Genomic DNA, 19,216 nt, shown 5'->3' with positions numbered 1-19,216 from the left:
TGGTTCGGGCTGAAATTTATTTTGATTATCTTAGTTTGTCACTTTGTTGGTTTTGACGGTTTAGGTTGAGTCTTGATTACTTTGGTTTATTGGTTTTAATGGCTTTAATCGAGTTTGTGTGTGGTTTTGTGTTTGTTCGGCTTCTTGATTATGGACTGGCTTGACATGGACTTAAGGGTAATGTGCAGGTGTTTGAATGTTTAAAATGATTGTAAAAGGCCTCATTTCAAGATTATTTCCTAAATAAATATATAATTATTAAGGTTAAGGTTGTTACAACTTATAAGTCACAACAAAAAATTATTTCTTAATAAATATAATTAGTTATTAATCCAAAATCAACAAAATAAAATAAAATAAAAAAGTAAACAAACTACACTTTATTAAAGTAAAAACAAACATCTTCATTCACACAATATTATTAATTTTCCCCAAATCAAATTCTAGGGTTCTTGCAATCAATCCAATTACACCTTCAAATCCAATTCTCCATCAAAGATCTCTCAAACCCACATCAAATCAACCCAATTCAACAAAACCCACATCCGAATTTCACCTCAAAACCCTTCAATTTCAAGATTTCAAATTCCGGTTAACAAAAGATCATATTTTTCCATCTGGGTATTGAATCTTGTGGGCGGTAGTCATGTTCTATGGTTCAGTGGTGTGGGACCCATGGCTAATTGTGGCTCAGATTGTGTGTATTCAGTGTTTGTATTATTTGACTCTTGGTGTGTTATTGGCCACTCTTGTTGGGACTAGGGTTTCGAGGATGAGCCTGGTGTATTTCTTTGATTATGCTACGGTTACTGTTGCTACTGTTACTGGCTGGTGTGTTATTGCTTCGGTTATTATTAGCTCCATTGCTGGGTAAGACGTATTTATTTATTTATATATTGTGCTTGATTTGATTTTAGTTTTAAATTTAGGGATTTTTTTTTAAAATAAAATGTTGATATCTGCAATGTGCCATTTAATGAATTTGTTAGTTGAAATTAGTATGTGTTTGGGATTGCTTATAAAAACTGCTTATTGTTCACAATGAAATACGTGCGGAGACGAATGAATGATATTGCTTCGGTTATTATTAGTTCTATTAATATTGTTGATTTGATTTTTAATTTTGAGTTTAGGGAGTTTGTTTTATAATGTAGTTTGGTCATCGAGTGGTATAGATGACAATTTGTTTTTATTGCCCCCGTTGCTATAATTTAGGGGTATAGACGAGCCGAGGCAAGCCCTATAGATGACAATTTGTTTTTGGGATGTGACCTTCATACCCCCCCCCCCCCCTCCCCCAATGGTGACTTTACGGCCTATACGACACGTATAGGGCTATACGGGCCGTATAGGCCACACTTGACTGACAAGTGTACGAAGGGAACACACAAAACAGCTATTTCATGTCCTATACGACCCGTTTAGTCTTTTATGAGCGTATAGATCTTCAACAACTCAGGTCCTATACGAGCTGTATATGCGAAAGGTGGTGTGTGAGGATCCATGGTGGTGTATGAAGATCCTATGCCTTTATTATATTGCCATTGGTGCTATAGTTTAGGGGTATAAATGAGCCGAGCCGAGCTCGACTTGTTTCGAGTTCTTTTGTTTTTTTAAAGCTCGGTCTCGGCTCGTGAGTCGTTTTTTCAATTCCGGGCCCGGCTTATTTGTTATTTAATAAGTAAATTATATACATTTTTATTATACTTATATATTTTGAGATTAACTTTATAAACGAGAAGCTTGGCTCGAGTCCGTGTAGTACCTTAAGCTTTGGCTCGAGCTCGGCTGTGTAGTGTGAAATTAATACATAGAAGTAGAAAAGAGGTAAAACTTCAAAATACACAAGGCTACTTAAGGCTTGGCGAGCCTAAACGAGCTTCCCATGCAAGGCTATATTCTTAATTTGTTAGTGCAAATTAGTGTGTTTGGGATTGCTTTTGTTCACAATGAATGATGTGCGAAGACGAATGAATGATATAGTTTGGATACTGTCTTACTTTTTACTTGTCAATAGGTGATTTATATTTTCACTTTATTTATTGAAATCATAGTTGTCAAAGGCTCAAAGGGTGCGCCTTGGGCCTAGGTGCTTAAAAAGCGAGGGTCCGAGATAAGCGAGGCGCATAACATAAACATAACGCTATTTGTTGTTTTAGACATGTTTTAGGTTGGTTTCAAGCCATTTTGGATGTTTCAGATCAGTTTGCCTGGTGTTTGTAAAATTTTGCAAAAAGATTAATGATTTGGCGAAATCAGACCAAAATCTGGCCGGAATCTTTCCGATAGGTTGCGGGATCACCTGGATGGCAGCGAGGCGCTTTCTCTGCGCCTAGGCGCACGCCCGAAGGGCTATTGGCAACATAGATTTAAATATTATTTTACTATTGCTCGCTTGTGTCCTAACTGATTTATAATATGGCCAGTACCATAGTTTGGCCTTATAAAGTATAGATGACGATTAGTTTTTATTAGAAAAGTATTTTGCCTTTAAAACCGTTACGTAAAATCTAATGTGCAAATGCTTGTTTTTTGAAAGCAACTTTTAACCATGATTTCTTTCAAATGTTTTGCAGAGCTGGTTTCTTGCTGTATTTGATTGAGAGAGCAAAAAAGTGCCTAGATTTCGCAGCGACAGTTTACATAATCCATTTATGCATATGCATTTTATATGGAGGTTGGCCTTCGTCAATAACATGGTGGGTTGTCAACGGTACTGGACTGGCGATAATGGCTTTATTAGGAGAGTATTTGTGTATAAAACGTGAATTACGAGAAATTCCCATTTCAAGACTCAGATCAAGTAAGTAATTTTCTTTTTTTACAGTTTGATGTCGGTAAATAATAATAATAATAATAATTCATATGCTTTGTTTTTCCTTTTTTCCTTCTTGAACGTGTGCTGATGCATTCCCTGATGTAATCTATGTCTTTTTATGGATAATGTAGATGATACACAATTACACATATTGAAATAAGACGATAGTGGACGAATAATTTGAAAGTTGTCTAAAAGAAACTTAAGACACAAATGTAATATTTTGCAAATTTCGTAGGACACTGTACTTATTGCCCATAGTTTTTCTTCTTTACTTATAGAGAAATATTATTACGATAGTTTTGCGAAAACTTGAGAAAACGCTTATGAACTTATCTCAAGCTAATTATACAATCATAAAGTAATACCTACTAATCATCTATAACGTAAGATAACAATAAACTTGACTTTTAAAGATAAGGATTTGTGGTTGCGAATTTAAATCAAATCATACTATATTTGGATTATGATGTAATATTCTTTTTTCTAGAAACGGTGGAAATAAATAAATATGCAGTGGAAATTTACTCTGTTTTTAAATTGGTTCGGTGGACCACGTGATTGGTCATGAGGTTCAAAGTAAGCTAGTTTGGCCCGTATCAAAGGCAACCTATGCCTATAGAAAATTAACTTATAAAACACTAAAATATTTTACAAAATCACTCACAATATATTCCATTAGCATAATCAGGTAAAGGAAGGTGCAAAGGTAATTGTTTACTTTTAGAATAAGTTCTCATTAGAATTAATGGATTATACAATGTTCAATAATAATAATAACTGTCTTCTACTTTTGGTTTATATTCTTTTTGCATGCTGTCCACTGTTTCTTTCCTGTGTTTTATTCGTGTAAAATATATAGTGTTGTTTTTGTATACTGCAATTACATACAACTTGCATAATTAGCTTTGAGGGTGTTATCATGCAGGCGTTTGACTAGACGAAACGAGCGCATTATAGCAAGAGATAGGATTTCTTGGAGACGAAAACAAGCTCACAATAGTAGTAATAGAATATTCATGGCTTTAATGTAGTCCGAGGATGAATGGACCGCTTCTCGACTAAAGAATGAGATTGAGTGTGAGTTGGTAGAGACATGGTTCATTTATAATTGATGCCTGTTTTCATTTTGGTTCTTGTGTGTTTATAAGTTTTACATTTTGTTCATACTCGGTTTCTTGATATTCGTTTTCTCCGTTTTGATCACTGTCGTTTTTGTTACTGCAATTCGCAATTTAGCATTTACGTGACGAAATGATCGCATCTGTTAAAAGATAATACCAGTAAGATTAAGATAATTGTTTTTATGGAGAATATGAGTTTTACATACCGCCTAATCGTTAAGCACCGACTCACAAAGCTAACACCAACAGGGTTTAGTTGTTTACTTTCCCTTCCTACCCTTAATAACTAAAAACAAAATAAACTGATCTAAGCTTTCCATGCTGATGATAAGTCTGCAACCGCTTCATCAACCGTTAAATACACACCTTCAGACCCGAACGACTCCAATATGTTGGACTGGTGCAGCTTTTCCATAACAGTCCCCCCCGGATTTGCCAACACTAACTGCATTTTCAATAATTAAATCGGTCAAAAGTCAAGACTCATCTGTATGTGTGTGTGTGTGTATATATATATATGTGAGAACTATTTGAAAATTGAGAACCATTTTGGACCACGAAAAACGCAAAACAAAAAAAATCATAAAACAAAAAAAAAAAAAAAAACGAAAAAAATGAAAAAAAGTAAAAAAAAACCAAAATTTTTATTTATCATCCCGGTTTCATAAAAAAAACTGTCTCGGTTTAGCTAAATTATACATATAGGTACACACATGTTTTTTTATACACATGTACAATTTAAGGTAAATGATAATGTACATATGTGTACATTACGTAACTAAATATTAAATTAAATTATACACATGTGTATAATACGAATTTTTTTTATGACACCGGAAAAATATAAGAATTTTGGTTTTTTTACCTTTTTAAAACTTTTGTTTATTTTTGTTTTATAATTTTTTTAAATATTTTTTTAGAGGTTTTACTAACCTGAAGCGAGCGTCTCTCTAACAACTTTTTAAGCTCTTTCACCATCGCAAGACCACTCGTGTCGATTGCTGTCACGGCTACAAATTTTGCGAAAGGAATATTATATTATGCCGAAAAAAAAAACTTTTTTGATACATGTATTACATAGTTACATAACCGACTTATGTATTCACAACTTACCAGTCATGTCGATAATTACACATTTGATAGAAGGACCATTATTAGCTGCTAACCACTCTTCCTCTTCTCTAATCCATCTCAATATCCTGCAAAATAAAACTAAAAACTTTTAACGGCACGGAATGCATTTCCAGCTTGTACCTCTTGCATTAACGACTTGTACACCGTACCTTTCTTGTAGATAATTTGCGTTCGCAAAGTAAATAGGAGCCTCGATACCGAGTATTATAAAGTAAGGAACCCTTTTTGCTTCATTGTATCTACTCACATTTTGGTAAATTTGAGTTCCCATTATGTTTCCTAGAACACATGTGTTCGGTCTTGTGACATGTAACAAAATCTTGAAAACCGACACCCCAACCTACGACAAAAAAAGCCGCACAACGTTAATACATCAAACAAAAAATGATAATAATAATAATAATAATAATAATAATAATAATAAAAGTTCATGTGTGAAACATTACCGCGATTAAAAGACCAACAGGGACTGAAATCATGAGAACACCAATGAACGACGATAAACATGCTAGGAAATCGAGTTTATCGACTTTCCAAAGCCTAAGTGCACTTTGGTAATCGATTAATCCGATTACAGCAGTTATGATAATTGCAGCCAAGATAAGATTTGGTGTGTAGTAAAATAAAGGCATCAAAAGCATCAATGTTACAAGAACAGTTGATGCCATTACGATGTTTGACACCACGGTTTTAGCCCCAGCGTTCGCATTCACAGCCGATCGAGAAAACGAGCCTGCAAAAAATTAATTTACATTTGTAAAAAAAAAGTTCCAACTATCCACACACCAATGACAAGTTATTAAGGTTATACGGCATGCATGATACGTGAAAATTGTTATACGGGCCAGTATAAAAATAATTTAATGTTATTCAGCATGTACAACTTTATTGAATCTGACTGATGCGACAATGGTGTGTTGTGTCACAAGTTATATGGTACCAAAATAAATTGGAAGAAACTTTAAGTGCATTAAAATTTTTTATTTATAAAAAATAAAAATTGTTACCTGTAGTGACATAGCAAGAGGAACAAGAACCAGCCATGTTCATAAGGCCTATGGCTAACATTTCTTTGTTGCCATCAACTTTGTAATCATTTAAAGCAGCAAATGTTCTTCCTACTGCAATTCCTTCCTGTAAGTTAATATATTATTATACAATCAGTGTTTTTTTTCTTTTCCTTTTTTTTTTTTTAACATATAAAACATTTATGAAACTTACAGTTAGAGACAATATTCCGGTAATAATGCCAGTCTTGATAGCTAAACCTAGAAATTGGCCTTGAAAATATAGCATGTTTGATGATGGTGGATTCAAACCCTTGTCCAAGTGACCAATCTGTTGAATGTCAATATTTTATAATATTAATTGAAACAAAATTAAAAGTTGAGGGGTTAAATTGAAACTATTCGAATTCGTCGGCCTGTTGCACGGAACGCAAGCGTTCGTCCAACTCAGCCTGGAATTCCTTTTGTCGTGCCTCCGCCCATGCCTTAACTTCATCGAGAGTCTGGCGGGGGAGTCTTCGTTTCTCAAACTGGGTATCGGTGGATCCCAGTAGGCGATCATTTACTGCACTTGCCCCAGCTTTGGTAAGTGGGGTAGTGTTCGTAAAATTTACTTCACTTGCCCCGGCTTCGGTAGCCGGGGTAGTGTTCGTAAAAACTGTGTTGCCGGTATTCCCCCCAGTAGCTGGGGTTGTGGTTACCGGAATTTCTCTAACCATCTTTGTAAAAGTTTGAAAAAACTGGAGAAAATTGTAGTTCTAGCTTTATGCACGGATGGCGCCAATGAAGAAACACTAACCGGACCCCGGACAGATTACTGGTAACCTAGGGGTTGGATAGCTGTTTCCCACGAGGGGTTAGACCCTTGGAAGATGGTTCTTCTGATAACCTGCAAAACAGACACCGTGAGCTCGTCACTGAGAAGGGGGGGGGTTCCTCCTTGTGACCACCCTCCGGCGTGAGAATCAGACTAGATTGCTCTTTAAATATAAAAGTATATTAAGAGATTGCTAGAGCAGATATCAGGTATATTATGATGATATAAGATAATGTAATGTTGTTCCGATGATCATACCATTTGGGGTATTTATAGCCGAAGGTAGGTTTCCAAGGAGGTATGGCCAGCTGCAACAGTGTTCCTGTTCATCAACAGTAGCCTACGCACGTGCCTTGCTGGTAGTTGGTGAGTAGGCAGCGGCTGATAGTGACCAGGCCTGCTGTATACTATTCCCTTTCCACCAACTGCCGGCTACGCACGTGGTATGACAGTAGTTGGTGAGTAGGCAGCGGCTAATAGTGATACAGTACAGGAGCATGCTGCTCGCCATACTGTATCAGTGAGCTGTCGTATCTCTGATCAGATCTTTCGCCCATACCTCGTCAGGTACAGTAAAAGATCCTTCAGTATACAGACTGGCTTATTTGGGCGGGAGTATTCCCCCTCCCGCCTCTGTGCGGGATTGCTCCCGGCTTTGCTCATTCCTTCAGGTGACACTGATCGAGAGCTAAGTGCCTTGTGCGTGTAGCCATGCTGCGCGGGTGGCCTTCCCTAATGGCTTGTATCCGAGGCTGCGGGGACAGGCGGAGTCCTTCACCATTGGGAGGCATTTCCTGCGGGACCAGCTTGCGTACTGCGCGTAAGGACGTCACGTCTCTGAGCATGGTTGGTCCTGCGGATCCAGTTGGTCTCTGCGCAGACGTCCCTGTTTAAGGTGAGTCTTGCGGGTCCAACTGGGCTCTGCTGGGACCTACCTCTTCATGGGGTAACGGCCCATGCCACATCACCGTGCAGACGCACTAATTTATATTTTTTTTAATTTTATTTAGTTAAAAAAACTAAACAATTACACACAAAATTGAAAATGATAATAATAATAATAATAATAATAATAATAATAATTTGAGAGCGCCTAGCCTTTACTTTTTCACGTTTTAGTTAAACGACTACACATGGTCCGATTAAAAAAAAAACTTACAGTTGCAATGACATGAAGCTTTGATTTAAAAAGCGTGACTAAAGCGGTCGAGACGACGACTGATGTCAAAGGAGCAGCTGCTGATACCCAGAAAAGCTTTGGTTTTTTCATGCCCTGCATTGATTAGTTGTACCTTACATGCATTAGTCACTTGTACCTTAATGGTTCATCTTATATTCTTATTCATGTTACTAGTCATCTACTTACAATATGTCTTGTGGTCAGTAAAAATGCCAGAAAACAAAAGCCCATCACATATGTCTGCCAAGACCACTGCATAAATAAAAAAATAAACTTAGCAAACACAAGTGATCACGCCTGGAAACGGACCGAATGCTTAGTGAACCGTTCTTGAACAGTTTAATGGAAAGTTCGTTTACTTAATGAACGAACGAAAGTGAATACTTTTTTTTCCATATAGTTAAACGAACTAACGTGAATACATGTCTCGTCATTCATATATGTTCGTGGACGTTTGTTTATTCAAGTTCGTTCCTTTACGTTCATTCACGATCGTGAACTTACGTTTGTTTAAGTTTGTTCTTTCACACTCATTTATATATTCATTTACATTTTTGGGCCCATAACAAAATAGTTTGGTTTTATGAAATTAAAAATATCGCCCATTACAGTTTAGTCTAGTTTTGATAATTTTTTAGGCCCAACGGGTTATAGTTTTCGTATATTTATAACCGTTGCTTGCTCAGTTGTGTTGTTCATCTATTTTTAATTATGTTCGTTTACACTACTAGCGTACACAATAATAGAGCGTGAACCTGCTCATTTTCTTAGCGAACGAACACAAACAAACATATCGTTAACATGCCTGCAAGTGATGATAACTTTATTAACTAAGCTATGAACCAACTTTTAAGCAGAAAATTGTAACAAGTACTTATACATATCGTTCTCACAGTTTCTACTTAAAATTGGGTCTTGACGCGCCTACAAATATGTATATATACATAATTATTAAAATTATGTCGCATACCTCATTTTTGTGTTGAAAAGTAGACGATAAAACCGGAATTATTTGCATTTTATTTGTAAAGTGAGTAATCCCAAGTAGCCCTTTTAGTTGTTGTAACGATACAATAACCGCTGCACCACCCATGAAGCCGAGCAGTGTAGCCTTCGATAAGAAATCGATCACAAACCCTAGTCTGTAATACATAAAACTTCATTAAAATTCAAACGACTACAATAAATAGGCTAAGTAAATGGACAGCAAGGTACGCTGCAACCCCTTTTGGATATTGTCACCTCACAAATAGTGAATCAAAATTTACTTAGTATTTTTTTTTCTACATAAATTTATTATAATGCATTTTCTTCAATACTGATGGGTCCATAAGATATATTATGAATGGAATGTTTTACTATTAGAATTATTTCCCACTACTAGTGAATCTTTATATGGTAATAAAAGAGTAAAGTCAATAAAGCACAATAATAAATATTTGTATATGTAACACTTTTTGTAAACAGGTGACACTTTTGTTAGTTTTCAAAGGATATTCCCTTTTAAAGTTATGTGCCCATTACATAAAGTTTATTAATTTAGATCATGTTTTCATCACTAATGATGTAGCCATTATTATTGCTATATTATCTGATATTTAGTGATATTTTACTATTGTTAGATAAAATAAATAAATTTTTTACTTTAACTTTGAGTAAATTATATAATTTATCTTTTAACCTTTAGAAATTAAAGTAACTGTCTACATTTTTTTTTTCAATCTGTAACATTTATGGTTTTTGAAACGGAGGTTATTTAACAAAAGTTTCATTATACATAACAAAAATTTATGTTCCCTCTGTATCAGATAAATGATGACGTGACAATCGTTAAGCCATCTTTTATTTTGTATAAAAAAGGGTCACGTCATTTTGTGTACATACAGTAAATAACAAAAGCGGCATTTACATATAATATACTATATAATATACTGAAACAAAAATATTTGTAGTTTTTTTTATATGTTTTTGTTAACCTCCAAAGCTTCTAATATGGTGATATATGATGATGTAAACTAAGTTGGTGTTTTAATAGTAACCAATGAGCTAAAAGAAAAGTACCTTAGAAGTCCTAAAGATGCTTGAAATACGCCAGCAAAGAAAGTTGCGGTGAAAGCCAACTTAAGGTAGAGATCCGGATCTTTGTCATGCGAGACTACTTCGCTTAACATTGTTCCCATAACCAATGAGGCTATGGACACTGGGCCCACGGCTAGATGTTTTGAACTCCCGAGTACTGAGTAGATAAGCGGTGGCACGAAACTCGAGTCTAAGCAAGTTTTTGATGGTAAAGAGTCAAATTAGTTTTACGTTTAGACAAATACATATTTAAAATGAGACCGGTTTTTATCTTTTACACATTTTAGACACCAGTTAAATTGAACCAGATGATAAGGGAATTTATAAATTATAATTATTCGTTACTGGAAGTAGAATTATTCCGTAATAACTTAAAATACTATTGTGGAAAATGATTTTTTATGATAAATAATTATTTTGCATAACTAGAGAATTAAGATACGAAGAAAAACTCACATAGCCCAATTATAGGGGGCAGGTTTGCAAGTTTTGCATAACTAATTCCCTGCAAATTAAATTAAAAAAAAAAATATACATTACATATTTTTAAAGAACATGAATGAAATGATCTATGTTGTGGGGCCAATATTCATTTGGTCAATGAACCTTATTTAAAATCAATTTATATGTTAAATAAACATGTCACTCAAAAAATATTAAATACCATGAATCATGATGAATCCAATACCCATTAAAAAGAAATCTAATAACATATGATCTAAATATCCTATAAATTTTATTTTGTAACGGTAGAACCATTACTTTATTGGTCGGGAGTTATCACAAAATTTCTTTTATGTCAACTATAACTAACCAGACAAATTTAATTTTTTCACAAAAATGAACGACAAATTCTAGCATTCAAGGGTCAGCTAGACCTCGGTTCCGCCCCTAATTATGTGTGTGATATGCATTAGATATGTTCATTCACATATAGGTTGATTTGGTAGATCTAATTACTTGATTAATTCTTGTGAAAAGAATTAAGCACTTTCACTTTACTAAACATTTCCACATAAATAGTACTAAGAAGCTTTATGCATGCTACAACAAAATAATTATTTGATTTGGAACCACAAAATATGTTTAATAATGGAATCACAATTTGTGTACCAAATTTCTTGCTTAATTTTGAAGAATAGGTGTGAAAGATAAGATAATCTTCCTGGTAATAAAGGCATCTTTTCTATAGCAAGTGATAATCATTAATATTATCCAACTAACATTTTTATTTAACTAACAAAATCTTGTAATTAAATTATTAATAATCACTTTATAAGATTAGTCATATGATTCATATTTCTCTAACAACACTATTGTGATACCTTATCTTGTAACGAAGGTTTAATTATTTATACAATTATAAAAATAGCCTAGTATAAAAAAATTACGTTTAAAAATATAGAAATAATAACTGAAGTGTGTTTTCTCTTTCCCATATTTGAAAAAGAGTGATAGTTTTGTCAATAAACGTGTACATACATCAAACAAGCATTTATTTTTTTTTAACCGTAATTTTCATTAAAAAACAAGCATCAAGCTGACATGTATCTAAAAAAACATTTTTTCATTTAAGAGAATGAGATTTTGTCCTATTAATTGATTCAGTTATTGTTTCAGTTGGTTCCATTAATAATTTTTTGAACTATCATATAAAATTTATAAAAAGTATATAAAAGTTAAAATAACACGATTTAGTATCATTTTTAATTTTTAATCATTTATTTTTCATGATTTTTCTAAACTATCAATTTTTTTTAATTGAGCATTAAATTTATAAAAAAGTGTATACAATATAAAATTAGCATGATTTTATCCTATAATCATATATGAAATTGACAAATGTGAATGAATAAAATAAATAAATAATGACTAATTAATGTTAATAAATTCTGCATGAATTAAATTCGTTTGCCGTGTTTTCTTCAATGTTCATTTCATTTCCAAAGATGCCTATGTATTTTATATTTATAATTGATTATCATTTATAAAAAGAAACATTTTCTTTTTCTTTTTTTCTTTTAAGAAAAGACCGAGGCATTGGCAAACTATTAATAAAAACAAACTTTGTCAACGCCTTTATAAAGAAACCAACATCAAATTACAAGGGGATATATGTAAGGGGAAGGTTTATGTACATTTTAATCTTAACATGAGAACGTAAGAAATAATACTAATTTATAAAAAACCGAGAACGTAAGAAACAATACCAACTACAATACCAATCTACATAAACAATGACTTATAATAACAAAGAAAAACCCTAAAAATTACAACAAAAGAATAAAAAATCAAGAACAAAATAATAACAGCAAATACCAACAATACTTATAACAGCAAAAGAAAAAAATCTAATAATAACAACAAAATATAAATCAACAAATAGTTATAGCGTCTCATAATCGAAAATTAGCAAATACGAACAAAGAATAACAGCAAACAACTATAAAACTAAACCTAATGATAACAGCAAGTTGGTTCTCACTGTTTTCATGTTAACAATAAAATGTATTTGATTTTGTTTCATATATGTAATACGTAATTCGGTTACAGGAAAACCGAATATTCTGTTCCATAAAAATCGAATATTCGATTTCATAAAACAAAAAAGAAAAAAAAACATTTATAGCTAACAATTCCGATCAATCTCTCACACACACTGAGCTTACAAATGTGTGTAACAAAGATTGTGATCAAAATGGTAACTATTACATTTTTTTAATAAATGCGTATACCTGAGGGATTGCTAAACTAGCAATGGTGAGACCAGAAACAACGTCAGATCGCAAAAGCTTGAAACTATACTTAGGTGCCCAATCTAATATCGGAAACAAGAATTGAAGTGCGAGTATCAACTTCCTGAAACGTGTTTGGTTTTTGAAAACATGTAGCGGATCTTCAGGTAAAAAGACCTCTGACAGTCGATGTTGCAGTTTGCGTAGAGTGCTTTTTGGAGGAGGCAAACAAACATCATGCACCGCCAACGACGTCATTGTTGAGTTGCATGAACCGAACTAGAATAATGATCAACTCGGTTTGAATTTATGCCCATGTGTAAGTTGTGAGATGAGGGTTTATATAGGTGTGATGTATGGGGGTAAAATGGGAATTTGTTGGGTGGCACTGGGGTAGTTTGGGAAATTGGATTTATGGTCATATTGTGCAAAATGGAGTGCACACTTGTCCTAATTGTGCCCCTCGAAATTATTTTAAAAAATCAAATTCAAGAAAATTAAAATTATGTTTTTGATTGTACAATGTATATAAGAGAATTTATTGTTGTGTCTTTTTATTTTGCTAGCTTAATGGAGAAGGCTTTATAAGTTTAATATAAATGGTGTTATTAAACATGCGTGCTGAAACGGGAAAGATATAGTAGATAGTATAACCTGTAGGGTACACATATAATAACAAACAAGAAATAAAACTCAAAAACTAAGTATATTTAAAAGAGTAGTGATATAAAACTTTGACTAACGTTTGAAACAAATTTTTATGTCTCATTTTAAATTAAATAGAACAAAATTTCATATAATAAATTATTTAAAGACTCGTGTATAAAAATATTACTAGAATGGCATATTTGATCAAAGTTGTATATCTGTGTTGATTATTATTAATTAATTTAAAAGTTAGAATGTTAATATAAGTTATTTACTATTCTTACTAAATACTTAATTCAATTTTAAAAAAGTTAATCAAATTGTTAAATTTGGGGACTTATTAGGGGATTTTATACTCTGTGATCACGACTTGACTAAGGCTTTAACCATTATCATACCTAACCACTTCACCAACTCACTTCTCTGTAATTAATCAATTTCGATATCTATGTAAAAGTAAAACTATTGACGATAATTACACAAACTTCCAAAGAATAAAAAAATAGTTTGCTAAATTAATAAAATCAAATTCAAAGAATATAATTATGATTTAATAAATTAAAAACCGAAAAACATAAAGTCTTGTATAATTAATTCATAAAAGAAGCCGGGTTTTTTTAGTTTACGGGTTGTTGCATTTTGAATAAAATAACATAATTTTAATATACAAAAACGAATTAGATTATTTTTTTAGAGCAAAATAGTAAATGTTAACATTTTTTGTTGAAGGTTTAAAGGTTTCAAGGTTTCCTCGTTAGAGGCTGTTAACTCGGTTGGCTTTACAAAGAAGAAATATGCAAATCTCTACTGAGTTGCGTCTGTTTTGTAAGGAAGTGTTAAAAGACAACTGCCACATTTTTACATCTTGCTAGGGGTGTGCGAGGTACGGTTTGTGTAGATTTGCGCTTAAACCAAAACTTCGGTTTATTGATTTATGAAATCATTCGATTTCGGTTTCGGTTTTTCAGTTCTCGTTTTGGTTTCGGTTTTTTTGTTTTTGCCAATTGAGCTTGAAAAGAAAGTTGGCCGAAAATAATGAATTTAGGCATAAATAATATTATTAATTGTTAACTAATATACTGTTATATATTTGGACAAAAAGTATTTGAGTTTCATTTTTATTAAATCCGTATAAATTAATTAAAATAAAAATCTATAAAGTCGGTTCGGTTTTTACAAAAATATAAAACCAAATCGTCGGTTCTGTTTCAGTTCGGTTTTTTCTGTTTGAATCTTTTGGTTTCAAATAAGTTTTTTCAGTTTCTTACATGCCCTTACTTCTTGTTGTTCACAACGGAGGTTTGGGCAGCTATTGCGTCTTGGTGTCAATTGCCCACAATCTTTGTCTTTTCAGTTCGTGATATCCTCAATTTGTATGAAGGGAAGAAGAGATCAAAGACAACAAGAAGGATGGCGTGATCGGTGATGCTATAGGCATGCTAGGGCATACGGAAAGTGAGATATAACATTGTTTTCAACTATCGAAAGATGGTGGCAAAGCGAGCTAAAAGAATCTCTATCCACGAGTCGTCTGGAACTCTTTTAACTTCTTGTAATGTTTTTTAGTTTGGTGCTTTCTCTTGATGTTATGGTCTCGTTTGTTCTCTAGCATCTCGTTAGTTTTGTTTTTGGTTTAATGAAATTCCGCCTTTCTAAAAAACAAAAGTATATTAATTTACTCATAATATATTAATTAATCTATCTTTGAATTTGAAGTAGAAAATTGCAACTCTAATGTAATAAATGAGTTTAAGAAACTTTCATTCTTTCAGTGCCTTAAAGTAAGCTTTAACCGTGTATGTGGTACTAAATGTAAATAATATAAAGACAAAAGCTTGCATCGATGTGATAAGTTATTAATTCACCGATTGATGAAGTTGTCTGAAGCTTGCATAAATCACCATTGAGCTGACTTCTGCTCATGTATTATTGTTATATATATTAAAATAATAATAATTAAAATTTAATTCATTCTAACATTTTGGCTTTTATAGTTTATTGATTTCTTTTAACACCCTAAAGTACTCTGCATGTTAACTTTATAAAAAATGTGATTTTTTGTTTAAAACAGCTTGGAACCGGTACATTCAATTTGTTATAAAAACCAGGATAAAAAAAATAAGACACGTAAAAGAAAAAAAAGGACATGTAAGGAAAACAACCGGATGTAACGGTTTCAAGTTCAGAATATTATTTAAATATAACAAGTAGAGAGACTTTAACGTGGAACAACTGTTGAATCATTTTTATGAAGAATATAAATAAAAAGTAGGTTGGTATTTTATGATATTTGTCATTATATTAATACATTAAAAACAAGATAATTTTTATTTTGTAAAAAAAGATCACAGCCCAAATTTCTTATGTTAAATTCTTTGAATTTATTCAATATACAAGTACATGTAATTTATTTAAAAGAGATTATATTTATATTTAAATCTGTTGGAAAATATATTCCAAGTCATCAAAGAGGCCTTTATCATTCACATCAACAAAAATTGTCTATATAACTTTCAAATAATCAAGAATTATAAGATATGGTAGTTCAAGTTTCGTAGTGCATAAAAATCGTGTAGCTGGGTAGTTAGTCCAATGATAGAGGTGTATATCTCTTGATAGAAAGTCAGGGTTTAATCATTGGGCATAGAGTTAGTTAAGAAAAATTATATAGTGTAGGATTGTGTATATTATAATTTAAATTTTAGAAAATAAAACATTATCCATATTCAACAAAATAGTAAGCATAGACGGTGGTGAATAGTGATCCATAAATTAACGGTTCTAGTGAAGATGTTCAAGAACACCAATAAATGTACACACACATTTATTTGAAAATTAATAATCAATGATAGGCATACTAAAACTTTAAAATTATGCATATTACTTTTACATTTACATAAATTGTCAAAAATATACACAAATTGGTAACTATTTATATCAATTATTGAAATAGTCCTATAAATGTGTTTAATTTTACATAAATGTTGGAAGTTATAAAAATGCTATAAACCGTGGTTGTCACATACCATGATGAATTGACGCCATAAATTGATCCAAACGACATTGTAAGGCTGAACGTTGTGGAGTAACGTCGGGAACGTCACCACCATCCACGTTAGAGCCACATTGCCCCTTTTAGAATTAATCAACATCCGCCCACACTCTTTCCATCCTTCTGGATAGTGTGTGACACCCCTTACGGCCCCTCTGGTAGTGAGGTCGGAACTCGAACATTTAAAGTATCATATAATTTTTTTTTTCTTAGACATAAAATTATTTAAATAAATTTATAACCAAAAAACAAGTGGGTGGGGGAGCCACCTCCTGCCCCTTAAAAGATTCGATATATAGATTACTATTTTTTAACCATTAGAACAAGTAGTTAGAAAACTTACATGACTTGTTAATACCATATTAATCAATAGGATCAGATTATGACAAATGATATTCAAGAAATTATGTAAGAAAACCAATACATGAAACCTCAAGCATAGAGAATCATATATTTACAAATGCACCACCCATTTAAAGGTTAACTTAATAGCTCGTTTAATTAAACGATCTCAAATAATACCATCCTACAATTATTTCTCATAACTCTTTAGCATTTCTTATTTTCTTTTGGCTTAAATCATGTTTTATGTTTATAAATAGCGATAACACCCGAAATATCTATTTTTTTTTTCAAACGACAACTTTCATTTAACAACGGCGAGACTAACCAAAAGCTAGAGCCAACAAACAAACAAAATGAAAAGTAAAAATTACACCAATTTTTGCCGATTAAATTTTTAAATAACAGTCTATTCTTATTCACAAGTACGCCAAAAAATTTTGGGATTGTGGCCACCTTATTATCGTAGATGGATTCATTCCCTGGCTTCCACAAGATCCAACAAGCCGTCATTGTAATTTGGTCAAGAATTTTTTTTTAGTTGGGGAGCGGAAATGTGTAAAGTAAGGAGATTCCGTACAGAGGATGCAACGATGGAAGGGACTTTACACCAAGAACTTATGAAATTGCATATACGGTTTGCAATCGAGCACATGGTAAGTAAGTGATTCGCGTTTTAAAACAACAGCCGACAAACTTTTGTTGTTTCCTTGACAATTATATAGATTCGTTCATACATTAAAGCTTCCATATATCAAATGAATTTTATAAACTTTTCAAAATAAGAACAATAAAGGGATCATAGCAAGTGGAGAAGGAATCACTAATAGAAGATAGTCAAATAAGCTATTATAGACGTTAAAAATATAGATGATTCGTGTTGTTCCAACACAACATGAGAAGTCATTTCTTGTCGAAAACCGAAAGAATATATTTCCTTTCATGTCGATTAGATATTTAGCTAGGCAAGTAACAAACGCGGCGATTGGTGGTTGTGGTGTGACCTGATCAGTCATTTTATGTGGTTGCTATTATTACAATTTATAGATGAAGAAAATATGTTTATCTTGTTTGCACCATTGATGGATTATACTTTTCTTATACCCGGAAATAAAATATAACTCAAAATTTTTTGTTTTCATTGATTACTAGTGGCCTTTTAATTTTTTATGCGGAAATAGAAATATTAAGTTGCTCTTTAGACTTGCGTGTGAAAACTAAAAGTACACAAAATCATCAAAATTAAAGGGAAACGAGTTAAAACGATTAATTATGAGCTCGCTCAAGTTGAATGTGAACCGAATATGAGTAACGGCACACTAGTTGTTCGATAAAAACATCATTCGCTTTTTATATCTTTTCTAGCAATTGATTAAGAACGTGTGACGTGTCTGTTTTTTTTTCTAGCAAACAAACAAACATATTCGAATCACCAATTGACAAAGTGGAAGAACGGTTAAAAAAGTACAAAACTATACTTGCCTAGTCTCAAGAAGGCATGGTTACAAAACTATATTTTCATCATATTTTTGCATTTTAGCGATTTAAAATTAAATAATAATTTAAAAAAAAATTATATATAGTTATGTCACGTATATGAAAGTTAACACCACAATGGATTAGACAATTTAGCATCTTGTAACAAACAACGTACCCAGTAAAATATTAGTTATAAAAAAACTACTAATAGGGTCCGAAAATAGATAGTTTATAGTTGCACACAAGATGACATAGATGGGTAGGTCTTGTGAAATGAGTAAATCGTCTTAAACAAGTTAAAACAAAAGATAAATAATAATTCGGATTTTGATTATTATATTTTAGCTTTGCTAGAGTTGTATCTATGGTCAAAAACAATATTCGATTATTCAAGTATAAGAAACTGATTATTTACGACTTCAAATAAAAAAAAATCAGACAGTTAATTTCCAAACTACACATGATTAGAAAATACAAATAGTATGTGTTATGTTCAAACAACATTACACATGATTAAGTGATTAACTATGAATAGATATGTATAGAACTTGTTATATCCCAACCTGTTCGAGTTAAAAACCGGTCCGGGTTAGTCAAGGCATGTCAAAACCGGTTTGGAAGAAACCAGATTAGGTTTAAAACCGGTTTGGAGGCAAGAATATAATCAAACCGGTTCAGATCAAGTTAAAACCAGTTTTTTTTAGAAAAAACCCCGTTTTTGACATGTTTTTCAAATCAGGTCTGGGTCCAAACCGGTTTAAGGGAACCAGACTACGAATCAATATACGAACTAGAAGGTAT

General features: G+C 32.4%; 1 protein-coding gene and 1 pseudogene across 2 annotated transcripts; one reads left to right on the top strand and one right to left on the bottom strand.

The window, feature by feature from the left end:
- Positions 1-418: 418 nt before the first annotated feature.
- Positions 419-4,016, top strand: LOC143569690 (uncharacterized). Its single transcript, XM_077055544.1, has 3 exons — positions 419-870; positions 2,577-2,803; positions 3,747-4,016. Exons 1-3 carry the CDS (start codon positions 647-649, stop codon positions 3,752-3,754), a joined length of 459 nt encoding a protein of 152 aa, XP_076911659.1. The 5' UTR covers positions 419-646; the 3' UTR covers positions 3,755-4,016.
- Positions 4,017-4,132: 116 nt separating this feature from the next.
- On the bottom strand, positions 4,133-13,211 carry LOC143569672 (putative sulfate transporter 3.4; annotated as a pseudogene). The gene is made up of 13 exons (XR_013141775.1): positions 12,895-13,211; positions 10,616-10,664; positions 10,142-10,349; positions 9,051-9,222; positions 8,267-8,332; positions 8,060-8,173; positions 6,298-6,414; positions 6,084-6,210; positions 5,523-5,809; positions 5,226-5,416; positions 5,056-5,141; positions 4,876-4,952; positions 4,133-4,387 (listed from the first exon to the last, which is right to left on the bottom strand). The product of XR_013141775.1 is annotated as a putative sulfate transporter 3.4 (transcript).
- Positions 13,212-19,216: the final 6,005 nt, after the last annotated feature.

This window comes from Bidens hawaiensis, unplaced genomic scaffold (assembly GCF_021521415.1).
Source record: "Bidens hawaiensis isolate Kalapana, Puna unplaced genomic scaffold, B.hawaiensis_p1.1 tig00024637_1, whole genome shotgun sequence".
Classification (NCBI taxonomy): Eukaryota; Viridiplantae; Streptophyta; class Magnoliopsida; order Asterales; family Asteraceae; genus Bidens; species Bidens hawaiensis.
The sequence above is the reverse complement of the archived record's forward strand: the minus strand, read 5'-3'. Positions and strand labels throughout refer to the sequence as shown.